The 13,986-nt window shown below is 39.0% G+C and overlaps 1 protein-coding gene across 3 annotated transcripts; it reads left to right on the forward strand.

Moving 5' to 3' along the window:
• Nucleotides 1-121: 121 nt before the first annotated feature.
• Nucleotides 122-13,470, forward strand: PCDH18 (protocadherin 18). 3 transcript variants are annotated; one of them, XM_012811607.1, is made up of 5 exons: nt 126-373; nt 892-3,032; nt 3,810-3,895; nt 3,980-4,143; nt 11,490-13,470. In XM_012811607.1, the coding sequence occupies exons 2-5, from the start codon at nt 1,206-1,208 to the stop codon at nt 12,155-12,157; spliced, it is 2,745 nt and encodes a 914-aa protein (XP_012667061.1). In that variant the 5' UTR covers nt 126-373; nt 892-1,205; the 3' UTR covers nt 12,158-13,470. The 3 variants fall into 3 exon arrangements, with proteins under 3 accessions (XP_003800198.1, XP_012667060.1, XP_012667061.1); XM_003800150.2 differs by having other exon boundaries at nt 122-3,032; nt 3,807-3,895; nt 11,490-12,338; XM_012811606.2 differs by having other exon boundaries at nt 122-3,032; nt 11,490-12,334.
• Nucleotides 13,471-13,986: the final 516 nt, after the last annotated feature.

A 13,986-nucleotide genomic window follows, 5' to 3' on the forward strand; every position in this document is an offset into this window, starting at 1 on the left:
TCCGCCCGCGCCCTCCCTCGCTCCGGTGACTCCATCGGCTTTGGATTTGGAAGCGCGCTGATTGGCTGGAAGCGATTCAACACACGCCGGGCAGGAGCTTTGTCTGAGTTGAAGTGAAGTTGTACAGATTTTAGACCCGAGTCAGCAATCACGGGTGTTTAGTCTGCCGCCGAGCAGAGCCGAGCGAGAAGGACTCGCCGGCTCGGGGAAGAGCCGCAGCGGACTCCGCCGCCGGCACCCTGCGATAGATGGATTCCCACTCCACCGGGGGGCCAACGCCGAGGTGACGTGCTTCTGCTCGGAAAGAGGACGAACGGCCAAACCAATGCCAGGATCGGACTCCATGCCGCTAGTATCCGCGAGTCGTGACACGGTGTGTATAAAACAAAAGTTTGTGAGCTGTTAATTGCTGTGCTGTGTGATTAAGAGACGCTTTCAAGTTTCAAGTGCCAAATGTAGCTTAGCTGTAAGTTGCCAAAGGAAGTTGAGGGGAATTGCTTTGCTGTTTTAACTCGCTCTGTGAGGGCAATCTCGCAAACTGACCGAGGCACCAAATGAATACTAAGATGCACTTTAGATTTGTCTTTGCACTGCTGGCGGTATCTTTCAACCACGATGCATTGGGCAAGAATTTGAAATACAGGATTTATGAGGAACAGAGGGTTGGATCGGTAATTGCAAGACTATCAGAGGATGTGGCTGATGTATTACTGAAGCTGCCTAATCCTTCTTCTGTTCGTTTTCGAGCGATGCAAAGGGGAAATTCTCCCCTACTCGTAGTAAATGAGGATAATGGGGAAATCAGCATAGGAGCTACAATTGACCGTGAACAACTATGCCAGAAAAACTTGAACTGTTCTATAGAGTTTGATGTGATCACTTTACCCACAGAGCATCTGCAGCTTTTCCATATTGAAGTTGAAGTGCTGGATATTAATGACAATTCTCCCCAGTTTTCAAGACCTCTCATACCTATTGAGATATCTGAGAGTGCGGCAGTGGGGACTCGTATCCCCCTGGACAGTGCGTTTGATCCAGATGTTGGAGAAAATTCCCTCCACACGTATTCCCTCTCTGCCAATGATTTTTTTAACATTGAGGTTCGGACCAGGACGGATGGAGCCAAGTATGCGGAGCTCATAGTGGTCAGAGAGTTGGATCGGGAGCTGAAGTCAAGCTACGAGCTTCAGCTCACTGCCTCAGACATGGGGGTGCCTCAGAGGTCTGGCTCGTCCATACTAAAAATAAGCATTTCGGACTCCAACGACAACAGCCCTGCTTTTGAGCAGCCGTCTTATATAATTCAACTCCTAGAAAACTCCCCCGTTGGCACTCTGCTCCTAGACCTGAATGCCACTGATCCAGATGAGGGCGCTAATGGGAAAATTGTATATTCCTTCAGCAGTCATGTGTCCCCTAAAATTATAGAGACTTTTAAAATTGATTCAGAAAGAGGACATTTGACTCTTTTCAAGCAAGTAGATTATGAAATCACCAAATCCTATGAGATTGATGTGCAAGCTCAAGACTTGGGTCCGAATTCAATCCCAGCTCACTGCAAAATTATAATTAAGGTTGTGGATGTGAATGACAATAAACCTGAAATCAGCATCAATCTCATGTCCCCTGGAAAGGAAGAAATATCTTACATTTTTGAAGGGGATCCTATTGACACATTTGTTGCTTTGGTCAGGGTTCAGGACAAGGATTCTGGGCTGAATGGAGAAATCGTTTGTAAGCTTCATGGACATGGTCATTTTAAACTCCAGAAGACTTATGAAAACAATTATTTGATCTTGACTAATGCCACACTGGATAGAGAAAAGAGATCTGAGTATGGTTTGACTGTAATCGCTGAGGACAAGGGGACACCCAGTCTTTCCACAGTAAAACATTTTACTGTTCAAATCAATGATATAAATGACAATCCACCTCACTTCCAGAGAAGCCGATATGAATTTGTTATCTCAGAGAATAATTCACCTGGGGCATATATCACCACTGTTACAGCCACAGATCCCGATCTTGGAGAAAATGGGCAAGTGACATATACCATTTTGGAGGGTTTTATCCTAGGAAGTTCCATAACTACATATGTGACCATCGACCCATCTAATGGAGCCATCTATGCCCTCAGAATCTTTGACCATGAAGAAGTGAGTCAGATCACTTTTGTGGTGGAAGCCAGAGATGGAGGAAGTCCTAAGCAACTTGTAAGCAACACCACAGTTGTGCTCACCATCATTGATGAAAATGATAATGTCCCTGTGGTCATAGGGCCTGCACTGAAAAATAATACTGCAGAAATCTCCATCCCCAAAGGGGCTGAAAGTGGCTTCCATGTCACAAGAATAAGGGCAATTGACAGAGACTCTGGTGTGAATGCTGAACTCAGCTGCTCCATAGTGGCAGGTAATGAGGAGAATATCTTCATAATTGATCCACGATCGTGTGACATCCATACCAACGTGAGCATGGAATCTGTTCCCAATACAGAATGGGAGCTTTCAGTTATTATTCAGGACAAAGGCAATCCTCAGCTGCATACCAAAGTCCTTCTGAAGTGCATGATCTTTGAATATGCAGAGTCAGTGACCAGTACAGCGATGACTTCCGTAAGCCAGGCATCCTTGGATGTCTCCATGATAATAATTATTTCCTTAGGAGCAATTTGTGCAGTGTTGTTGGTTATCATGGTGCTGTTTGCAACTAGGTGTAACCGAGAAAAGAAAGATACTAGATCCTACAACTGCAGGGTGGCAGAATCAACTTACCAGCACCACCCCAAAAGACCATCCAGGCAGATTCACAAAGGGGACATCACATTGGTGCCTACCATCAATGGCACTCTGCCCATCAGATCTCATCACAGATCATCTCCATCTTCATCTCCTACCTTAGAAAGAGGGCAGATGAGCAGCCGGCAGAGTCACAACAGTCACCAGTCACTCAACAGTTTGGTGACAATCTCATCGAACCACGTGCCAGAGAATTTCTCATTAGAACTCACCCATGCCACTCCTGCTGTTGAGGTAAGATCATAAACTGCATCAATACACTGACAGTGTCACCTGTTAGTGTTCAGTAGTTGTGCTCATTAGTTCTTAAATAATTTCATTAATCAATAACAATACTAACAACATGCAAATGAAATAGGATGTAAGTTACAGTATGAATATGTAGCAAGTGTACCCACGTTAGTATACTGTTTATTTAGTTTTCTTTATGTAATTTACTTGCATGTAACATGTATAATATTGAAAAATAAACGTGATCCACACAAAGGACTCCCTAAGTAGGTTCCCATTGCTTCCCAGATTAAGATATTGGGAAGCTAATAAGTAAAGGAACTTCTTTTATTCTCTACTTATGGTCTCTCTTATAAAATCAAAAACGGAGGCCTTCAGAATCTTATCTCTATGCATGCCTTTTTTGCTCAACTTTGGAAAATATTCTGACTTTCTATGTGTGATAAGGTTCTGTTTTACAACATTTTCCATGTATTTTTATATCTGGTCACTTTACCTGAACTATAAAGGAAATATACCAGTTAGTTAACAGGAAGTCCTCATTCAAAAAGAAAAAAAAATGTATTAGATCATCTATAACTCTCTGAGATATATTTCAGTGATATTTGGTGGCTGGCTGTACACTCTGCCACAGTCCAGCCTATGCAAATCTGTAAAATAGAGATAACACAGTCAGTTACTTAGTATGAAACAACAAGTAATTGTTTTTCCTTGCAGAAAGACTGTGAGTTTGGGGGGGTTGTTTCCAGGAATCAGTTCTGTCTATTTGCTTTCCAGCAGGTCTCCCAGCTTCTTTCAATGCTGCACCAGGGGCAATATCAGCCAAGGCCAAGTTTTCGAGGAAACAAATATTCCAGGAGCTATAGGTATGAATTACTCTGTGTCACCTATTGAATCTCAACATAATTGCTGGGAGTAAAAACTCTATTTTTCCTGATTTATCTTTCCAGATATGCCCTTCAAGACATGGACAAATTTAGCTTGAAAGACAGTGGCCGTGGTGACAGTGAAGCAGGAGACAGTGATTATGATTTGGGGCGAGACTCTCCTATAGATAGGCTGCTGGGTGAGGGATTCAGCGACCTGTTTCTTACAGATGGAAGAATCCCAGCAGGTAAGAGGGTCATGATAGATAAATCTTTAGTTTGAATTCTACTGCAACACCAGCGAAGGGAAAAATGTCTCTCGAGCTTTTATTTCTTTTTCATTTGTCCTTTGCACTAAAATATTTATAGTCTGCACACTATTAGCAGTGAACAGAAACTGAAATGAGATTTGTTTTCCTTAAAATTCCTGTTAAGCAGTTAGCAGAATAGTAGTAAGCACGAGAGCTAAATCGAACAAGAAGGGAGGGGTGGGGAAAAGAATGGAAAACCAAACCCCAGCCCGCCTTTTTCTCCCTCATCCAGTAACTGCCACAGAACCCTCTTGAGCAACTCTGTACAAAATTACTGGGTGGTGGTTTTTATTCAGACAGCCTGTTTTGGTGCACAGTGGTAAACTGGACTATAATTTGGAGGATGCATTTCCTGTGATGGGAACCAACACACAATCAGAGACTAAAATACACTAGAAATGGTATACTTTAAGCATTAAAAATAGGAGAAAGAATGCATCCTTATAGGTGGTGAGCATGGAATGTTCTTTGCTACCTTTCATTTTATGTCTGGAGCAGGAATCCAAGAGGGGATTTATAAGTTCACAGCTAGATGGAGATTCTGTTAAGTTCTCACAGTCCCTTCCCTCTAACTGTGCAGTAGACACTTTCCATGAACCAATTGAGTAAAAACTGACTGCATCATTGTAGCAACTCTGTACTAAAGAAGGTGGGATTAAATCAATCCTTAGGCCCACACAAATGTTCCTTTGGCTAACTGTGTTTCCAAATTTCAGTAAATGTTGAGCCAGTGACTTCCATTGGATAAAGGCAGAACAACATTGTATCCATTTTAGTTCTGTCAAACATCTGTATTCTAAATACAGATACAAAGAGAGTTTAGGAATAAACATAAGAGAGCATCAGATAGACAAAGAAATTTAAGAGAAATCAGTATACTGTACTCTCTCTGTTTGTGGCTGTTCCAGCCGGGGATTCAACTAACCCTTGATTAAAAATATTCAGGGGGAGGGGGGAAACAATGAAAAATACAAATTATGAAAACAATAATGTATAACAAGTGGTTAGATAGCATTGTATTAGGTAGTGTAAGTACCTTATAGATACTTTAAAGTATATGGGGGATATACATAGATTATACCCAAGTATAGGGTAAGAAACTTGAGTATTCACCAATTTTGGTATCCATGAGAGTCCTAGAACCAGTCTCTCAAGGATATTGAGGGATGACTATAGCTCCCATAAACTATACAGGTAGAAGCGGCAGTAGCCACAGCAATATTAGTATTAAGAGTAGTAGTAGCAATAGTTGTTACCAAATACTTCCCAAGGTGCACTCTAGGCCCGTGAGGAATTCTGTTTCTTCACTGCTTCTCCTAAAGCTTTGAAACTATAGCTTAAAAGGTTAGAAAATGCATCCTAGTCAGAGGTAGAGGTGAGATTTGAACCATTCACTACACAATTAAATACTAAGCTGTAGAGTATGTGAAGTAATAGGGATTTTTTTAAGTAAACTGTTATTAAGTAAAGTATATTAGTACTAATGTATAAGTAAAGTAATTTTTCTTATGTTCAAAAGTCTTTCTACTCTCCATATAACAATTAAGTGTTGCTTATTCAATTATGTTATTAGAGTAATAAATGCTACAGCTTTATAAGGATGAAAGTGTCAAATAACTACTAATGGCATTAAGAGTCACTAGTAGCTGAGAACTTGATTGTCTTCCTTGATAAGTGACACCTTGTCTCACTAGTAGCTGAGAACTTGATTGCATAGTCATCCTTGGTGTCTTTTTTCTTTTATTTCATGGACTATTTAGATGAATTTGAAAATAAATCTCTGAAAATGTAGTGGAATGTACAGTAGAACCTCTGTAAGTTGGCCATCTAAGGGACTGTGACAGACTGGTCAACATACAGAAGTGGTCAACTTAAAGAATTAGGCCCACTGTGCTGATACATGCATGCTGGGTCTATGAAAATTAGGTCAACTTAAGTAGGAGGTCAATATAGGAAGGTGGTCAACTGTGGAGGTTCTCTTGTGTATTGACTTTGTTCAAAAAGAAACAGTTTTATTATCCCAGAGAACATTAATTTTGAATATTAATCCTCAATTTTGAATAATGTAAATTTATTTCATAAAACAGAAAAGTAATATAATGGGCATAATATTCATATTGTATTATATATTTTTAAATTCATATAAAGTTTATTCATTGATATTTAAAATTATCAGTGTAGTTAAATGGAGAATAGCGCCTAAATTGGATAACCTTGCCATTGTGAGACTAAATGATGCCTAATGTTCTTTTTTTAATCCTGAATTTTTGTAATCCAAATAGCTATTCATGAATCTTTTGGGGGGGTGGAAGTCAAGATTCTTCTTTTACGCCTTCCTATATTTTCAAATTTGTCACCTCTACATAGGTTCACAGCAAGAGTTAGCTAGCACTTACATAATTAATAACAAATATTAAAAAATAAGTACATTGGGGAAGTAATAGGTAGACACAGAAAAATCTAGAAAACAGTAAATTTTGTTTAGTGACTCTGCCCCATCTATGTCATACTTCTTTTCTAGAATATACTATTAGTAGTAATTCCATTTCACATTTATAGACCCCTTTAAGAAATATTTTTATATTTACACATCATACATAATCCAGGTGTGTGGAGGGAGAACTATACTGCTGGCACATGACGTTATATTACAGCATATTATGTTAAAGTTGATACGTTTCTGTCTTAGTAGTCCTGACCTCCTTGGCTGAGGGCTCTAGTCAGAATTATGCTGGATGCCCAGAGCATCAGGGAATCAGCAGTGGTCCCCAAAGTATTCACTGTGCTAGTACAGGCTGCAGTGTACACATTGAATAGTTGGATAATTATCCCTTCAACATGACCATCATTCCAATAATACCCTCCATTTTATCCATATTCTAGTTTTTTATTCACCCTGGAAACTTCTACCTGAACATTTGGGTGTAAAATTTGTCCTTTGTAAACTTATATCCCTAGGGAATATCCCAGTAGAAAAATATGTAAGTCCACATCTAAATTCCATTAACGGAAATCAGCATAGTCTTCTAAAGCTTGTCTATTTTTAGGACTTAAGTGTCTTGTTCCAGCTGTTTTACTGCCTTAGACTATGAACAAATATAGCTTATGTTATGTTGCATTGCCTGCCAACAAGGTCATTGCTGGTCATTTGTTCTCCTAATTCCCACACAAGTATCTTAAACTTTGAGTAGTTGAATCAGCATGCGTTTGTGTCCGTTGGCTCGTGTTTGTCAACATACTTTCTTTCTTACTCATTCAGCTGCACCTACAACACTAAGCCTGAAAAACCTCCATTTCCCCATTGCGTTGGCTTGGTCATGATGATTCATAAAGGGTTTTGATTTTGTTTCTTATGATATTCCTCCTTGAATAAGTCCATTTCCCTTTTCATCAGTCTGTAATCTGTGATTACTTCCTTCAGGCATCCTTTTTTAATTCCGTGTCCTGTGCTCTCTTCTCTCTCCTGGCAGGCGTCCTCGCCCTGTCCTGGCCTTCCTTCCTTGATCAGTGTATTGTACTGGGGAATTAGCTGATATTTAGTGTCTAGGAGCCTCTCATACTTGTCAAATATTTTTTTAACACAGCTTTAACAACCTTTTCAGAATATTTTAATTTATCCTTTTTGGCTACAAATCAATGTTTGACACTTGTTGCACAGCAATACAGAAATAAATGGTTCATCTTGGCATTCAAAGGCCAGTGGAACTTTCCTAGGCTCGGCAGCTGTAGCTTAGTGGTTAGGGTGCCAGCCACATACACTGGGTGGGCCTGGTGGGTTCAAACCCAGCCTGGGCCTTCCAAATAACAATGACAACTACAACAAAAAATATCTGTGCGTTTTGGCAGTCCCAGCTACTCTGGAGGCTGAGGTATGAGAATCTCTTAAGCTCAAGAGTTTGAGTTTGCTGTGAGCTGTGATGTCACAGTACTCTACTGAGGGCAGCATAGTAGATTCTGTCTCAAAAAAAAAAAAAAAGAAAGAAAGAGTTTTTTCCCTAGATTATTAACTCTCAATTTTGCCATTTTTGCATCTTTTGCCATAGACAAAAGCATCTCTTTACTTAACACACTGATCCTTGGCTCGTGGTATCCTTCTATCTGCTATGTATGTGTATGTGAATCCTATTTATTTCTCAAAGTTTGGTTTAAGTGATTCTTTAAGTATTTCAGCCTCCACCTCCACCCTTTTTCTTTTCTGGACATGCCCGCACTCTCATCTCTAGTTCGACACTTAAACTGAGTATTTATGATCTCATTTGCTACACTTGACTCAGAACTGGAACTTAAACCTTTTGATGACAGGGTGCTGCCAGATTGTACTTCAAATATGGCAGATACTCGATAGATAACTGATTGATTGCCCAATAACTAATGACTTGATAGAAGGTAGGCATACATTTTTCTTCTTATATTCAGTGTTCTGCTTCCTGTCTAACCTCTAAGGTACGGCACAGTGACAAAATTCACAGTCACCTAGTGGGGAAAAAGAATCGTTTGCTGCACCTTCTTCTCCCTCCCCAGAGGGAACATCACCTAACTGCCAAGGAGCCACAGAAAGATTAACCCCTCGTACCACTTGCCAACAACTTCTGATCCCTAGGATAAAATAGAGAACATTTTGGATACCGAATTACTTATACACTGAGAATGTTTTCATGCAGTCAAGTCTCCAGCGGAAAGGTTGAAAATGTCAATAAATTTGTAAGAAATGCTGTCCTCTGTGCCAATCTCTCTCTCTCTCTCTCTTATTTTTGGCCATCTTTCTCTTCCACCTCCTTTTCATTAATTTTTAAATTTTCATATTTATTTTTTAAATTATCCTGTTATTCTATAATTAAAGCCCCACCATTTATTGTGATGAAGTCGTGAATAGCATTCACTGCTTAAAAATCTTCCACAGATACAATTATCTTTGAGAACCTGTAGACTGTGTTACCCGAATGTTACCTCTTTGTATTATTGGTTATACAGTCATCATTTCTAGGTCTCTAGCAAACTAGGTCGTGTTCAGGACTTTTACAAGCTTAGGCAATTTTCCTTTTTCCCCACCATTAAACATTAAAACAAAGCCAATCAAACAATCAATCAAGCAACTAAGTCCTTCCCAAGCCTAAAAGTACAGAGTCAGAGGACAGAAAACTAATGAAGAGGTGTCAGCAGGCTAGTTCTCCTTCCTCCTGACAGGATGCAAGGAAGACTGTGCAGACAGATCACAGTTCCATTTTCAGAGACCCAGAGAAAGAAGAAGGAAAAAAATCATTACCATTATGACAGTTATTTCACTGCTGAGAAAACCTCATTGCTATTAGGGCCTTCCAATTACTTTCAAGTCCTTTTAGTCCTATCCACATCAAATGATGAAAAGAAATACCAGTTTGTAAATATTTCCAAGTACCAATAGTAACAATGCATGAAGTCAGGGCATTGAAACATGCTTTTCCTCTTAAACCAACTTTGCTTATTGAAATTCATCCTGACTTCAGAGCGCGATCACACCATGGTTCATTAGGCGGGGCCTCGGTCTCCTTCCCCACACTGATTTGCATGGATTTGCTGTTTCACTTTATGTGCATTTTCCCTCCTTTCTTTATATTTCCAGGCTTCCTAGCAGTTCAGCTTTTTCTTTTTCTCTCACAATACTCGATCTCATTTTTGTCTCTCGCATCAATAGAGCTTCAGAACATCTTGAGGAACTGAGAAATGGATTTTTCATATCTTTATTCTTTAATGACTGTTCCATGTATTTTAATATCACCATACTAGGAACCTTTAGAAAAGAGTCTTCTTGACAGGATAACTTTTTCATTAGAAATGAATGAAATGGCCCACTCCAGGCGGTTCAAGAGCAGACTTACCCTCACAGTTGAAGCAGTGAACAACAGTGATTTCTATGCCTTGAACTTCTCTTCTTCAGAGAATTAACATAGCTTTCTTCATGTTTTAGTCAGAAAATATGTAGTGAATACCTCCTCTCTGCAGACACTTTACCAGGTGGTGAGGATGTCAAGGGACCACTTGGTTTCCCTGAAAGGACCTTGGCTTTGTTCAAGAGTCATTCTTTTAGCAATAAATTTGGAGAAAGAGAATTTTTTTCTTAAGTAGCCAGCTCTACAAAATCAGCTCTGAATATATAGGTATGGCTTATGTCAATCTAGTTTTCATTCAGATCTAAGATGATTATTTTGCATTTTCTGAATTCTGCTGTTTTCTCTAGCTCTCACTGACAGAAATCAATGAAGTGTGGAGTATATTTTGCATTGTAGCATTTCCTGCATGGTCTTGTAGTTTAATGATTGAATTTGCCAAATTTAGAGAATTTGTTACCTCTTTATTTTTCTGCTTTTTCAGATCACCTATTTTGTTCTATGATTGCGGCCACTCACATTCCCACAGAGCATCAGAACATCTGGGGGGGCTTGAGGAATAGATTTTTCGTATCTTTCATCCTTTGATGACCATTCCTTAGACTTGAATATGAATATATTGTGGACCTTTAGAAAAAGTCTTCTCAAAAGGGTAGCTGCAGATCCCTGGTAGTTGAGGATACTTCTCACTAAAATAACATGTCAATAAATATTTTATAAAACCTTCAGGAGAGATTAGTAAGTATAAGCATCTGATTGCTTATTATATTCTTAATGCCTCCATTAAAAACATAGACAGACCTCAGTATTGAGAAAGTTACACAAACATATTACTCAAGACTTGTCTGGTGGCATTCTAAAGTTATAGATTTCACCTTACAAGTCTAATTATTTTAGAATTTATAGTCAACATTTATTTCATTCATAACCTACACCTTAGCTCTTTTTGTGTTAGTTATTTATGCATATTTTCATTATTTTAAAATCATAGCATATTAGCATAATATTAGCATATTAGCATAATAATCCTGAGAAAATTTCATTATTTGAAAATAATAACATATTAGCATAATATTAGCATACTAGCATAATATTCTTGAGAAATACACGAATGGTAACCCTCTTTTTTTATATGCTCAATAAGAGGAAAAAAATATGCCAGCAGATATGATTTCTTATAATACTTAAAGTATTATAATACTTTATAAGTATTATAAGTATTATAATTAATACTTAATTTCAAATAATGAAATTAAAGCCACAATTGTCATCCAGCTAATGTGGATAATAATGGTTTAGCACCGTGGCAATAGTTTAAAATGCTCACATTCTATTTTTTAAACTCATAACATAACATTTTTGCATCATCCTGAGTCATGCTAAGTATCGTAACGCCGTCCCCGTTTTTCTCGCGCACAGCTATGCGGCTGTGCACCGAGGAGTGCAGAGTCCTGGGACATTCCGACCAGTGCTGGATGCCGCCGCTGCCCTCGCCACCCTCCGATTACAGGAGCAACATGTTCATTCCAGGGGAGGAATTCCCAGCACAACCCCAGCAGCAGCATCCGCACCCGGGTCTTGATGATGACACCCAGTCGGCAGATTCTGGTGAGAAGAAGAAAAGTTTTTCCACGTTTGGGAAGGACTCCCCGAATGATGAGGACTCCGGGGATACCAGCACGTCCTCTCTGCTCTCGGAAATGAGCAGCGTGTTCCAGCGCCTGTTGCCGCCTTCCCTGGACACCTACTCTGAGTGCACCGAGGTGGATCGGTCCAACTCCCTGGAACGCCAGAAGGGGCCCCTGCCAGCCAAGACCGTGGGTTACCCGCAAGGGGTGGCGGCCTGGGCAGCCAGCACGCATTTTCAAAATCCTACCAACACCCCTGGGCCCCCCCTCGGAACTCACTCCAGTGTGCAGCCTTCTTCAAAGTGGCTGCCTGCCATGGAGGAGATCCCCGAAAATTATGAAGAAGATGATTTTGACAATGTGCTCAACCACCTGAATGACGGGAAACACGAACTCATGGACGCCAGTGAGCTGGTGGCTGAGATTAACAAACTGCTTCAAGACGTCCGCCAGAGCTAGGAGACTTCAGAGAAGCATTTTGTTTCCATATACATGGAAACGGGGACAGAACAACAACAACAACAACAACAACAACAACAACCACCACCCTGAAAGAACTGGCATTGCCAAATAGTTGCATTTATCATAAATGTGTCTGTGTATATTGAATATTAAATACTGTATTTTCGTATGTACACAATGCAAGTGTGATTATTTTAATCTGTATTTTAAAAATACATTTGTACCTTATATTTATGTGTAATTTAACAAACAAATTTTATTTTTTTACTCCCATGACAAACATGTCTTTCCTAATCGTATAGAAACAAGCCACTGTTCAAATCTGATATATTATTCCACCATGAAGTATAAAGGCACTGTTGTTGAGGTTACTTATGTTGGAGAAGAATTATTATGCTGAGAAACTGAAAGCACTGTCCACTTAATTTCATTAAGTGGTCTGACTTCTTTTTCAATACTTTTTACAAATTATGCATCATTAACAATGTTAAGCTATGTTATTAGTACTTTCACTGCTCTCTGCTAGCTTCAATAGTTAACTGTTACAGCAAAACTGATAACATGAACTGAAATTTTATTTTAGGACTGGGAAGTACCTTGAAACATATTTGTGAGACGGCTGTTTCAAATGAAATTTCACAGATAATGGTGCAAATAAGACTAAAGTTAATATTTCTTCACTCCCAGACCCCCAGGCATCACACTTGCCTGTTCTTGAGAATATTTCTCCTATATATTATCATCGACTTATAATTAAGGTAAACAGTAAATTTAATCCCATCCTTATAGTATGAAATGTGCTCCAAGTGAATACCCTTTAACTGGATAACAGTATGTATTCTAACAGCGTAAAGTATTCATGGACAAAGATGGCCATGTCAGTGTCCTTCCTAGGGTAGTAAATATGATTGATTTATTCCGAAACTGTGCTAGTTGAATCTTCCCCTCTCCTCTCACAGGACTTGAATACTTTCGTCTTTCGCAACGTTGTTTTTCTATGACTATTCGCTTTTAGCTTTTGCTTCCATTGCATGATCTCATATTTTTGCTTTTATTTTTGGTATAAGAACATTTATAAAATCACGTTTTTGTTATTGCGATTTTGTTTTCTTTGTTATGTGACAGATGAGAAATTCTTTATTTATTGTGCTGTTATCTCTCTGTGTGGAATGCTTTGGTAAGAGAGATCCGTATTATGACTGTTACCATTTATGACCAAGTTTCTATTAGTGTTATTTTCAATGATACACTATCTTGATTGTATTCTCCAAAAAATTTTACTGTCAATGAAAATAAAAGGAAAATTAAAGCAAAGCTAAGGAACTGCTCATAAGTAGGAGTCCTGTCCTTACCTGTACGTTGGGAAGATTTGCCTGCAGCCTATCCTTCCCGATAGCACACTTTATTTAATGTTGCGTTTCAAATCCTATAGAGGTTGGAACATTCCGTTGGTTTGGTAAACAAGAAAAACATAATGAAAAGAAATGAGTTTGAAGGCCATAATGGAAATGAAAGTAGTCAACCATATTCCGATTAAACTAAATCATTTAAAGAGATTTTGACAGCTAGGTGCCTGTTCCTCAGTGGTTAGAGAGCTGGCCCTGTGCATTAGGACCAGTGGATTAGAACCGGGCTGGGCCTACTTAGGAAAAATAAATAAGTAAATGCATTTGGAATGTAAAAAAATGAGACAATAAGTAATAACTATTTGAATATTTTTTAAATTAAAAAAAACTTTATCAAAATATAGAAGAATATATAAAGTTGTGCTGGATAAAAACGTATCCTTACAATATTTCCAAGAGGCAAAAATATGACCCTTTCGT

This window comes from Otolemur garnettii, unplaced genomic scaffold (assembly GCF_000181295.1).
Source record: "Otolemur garnettii isolate 467f Iridium unplaced genomic scaffold, OtoGar3 scaffold00169, whole genome shotgun sequence".
Classification (NCBI taxonomy): Eukaryota; Metazoa; Chordata; class Mammalia; order Primates; family Galagidae; genus Otolemur; species Otolemur garnettii.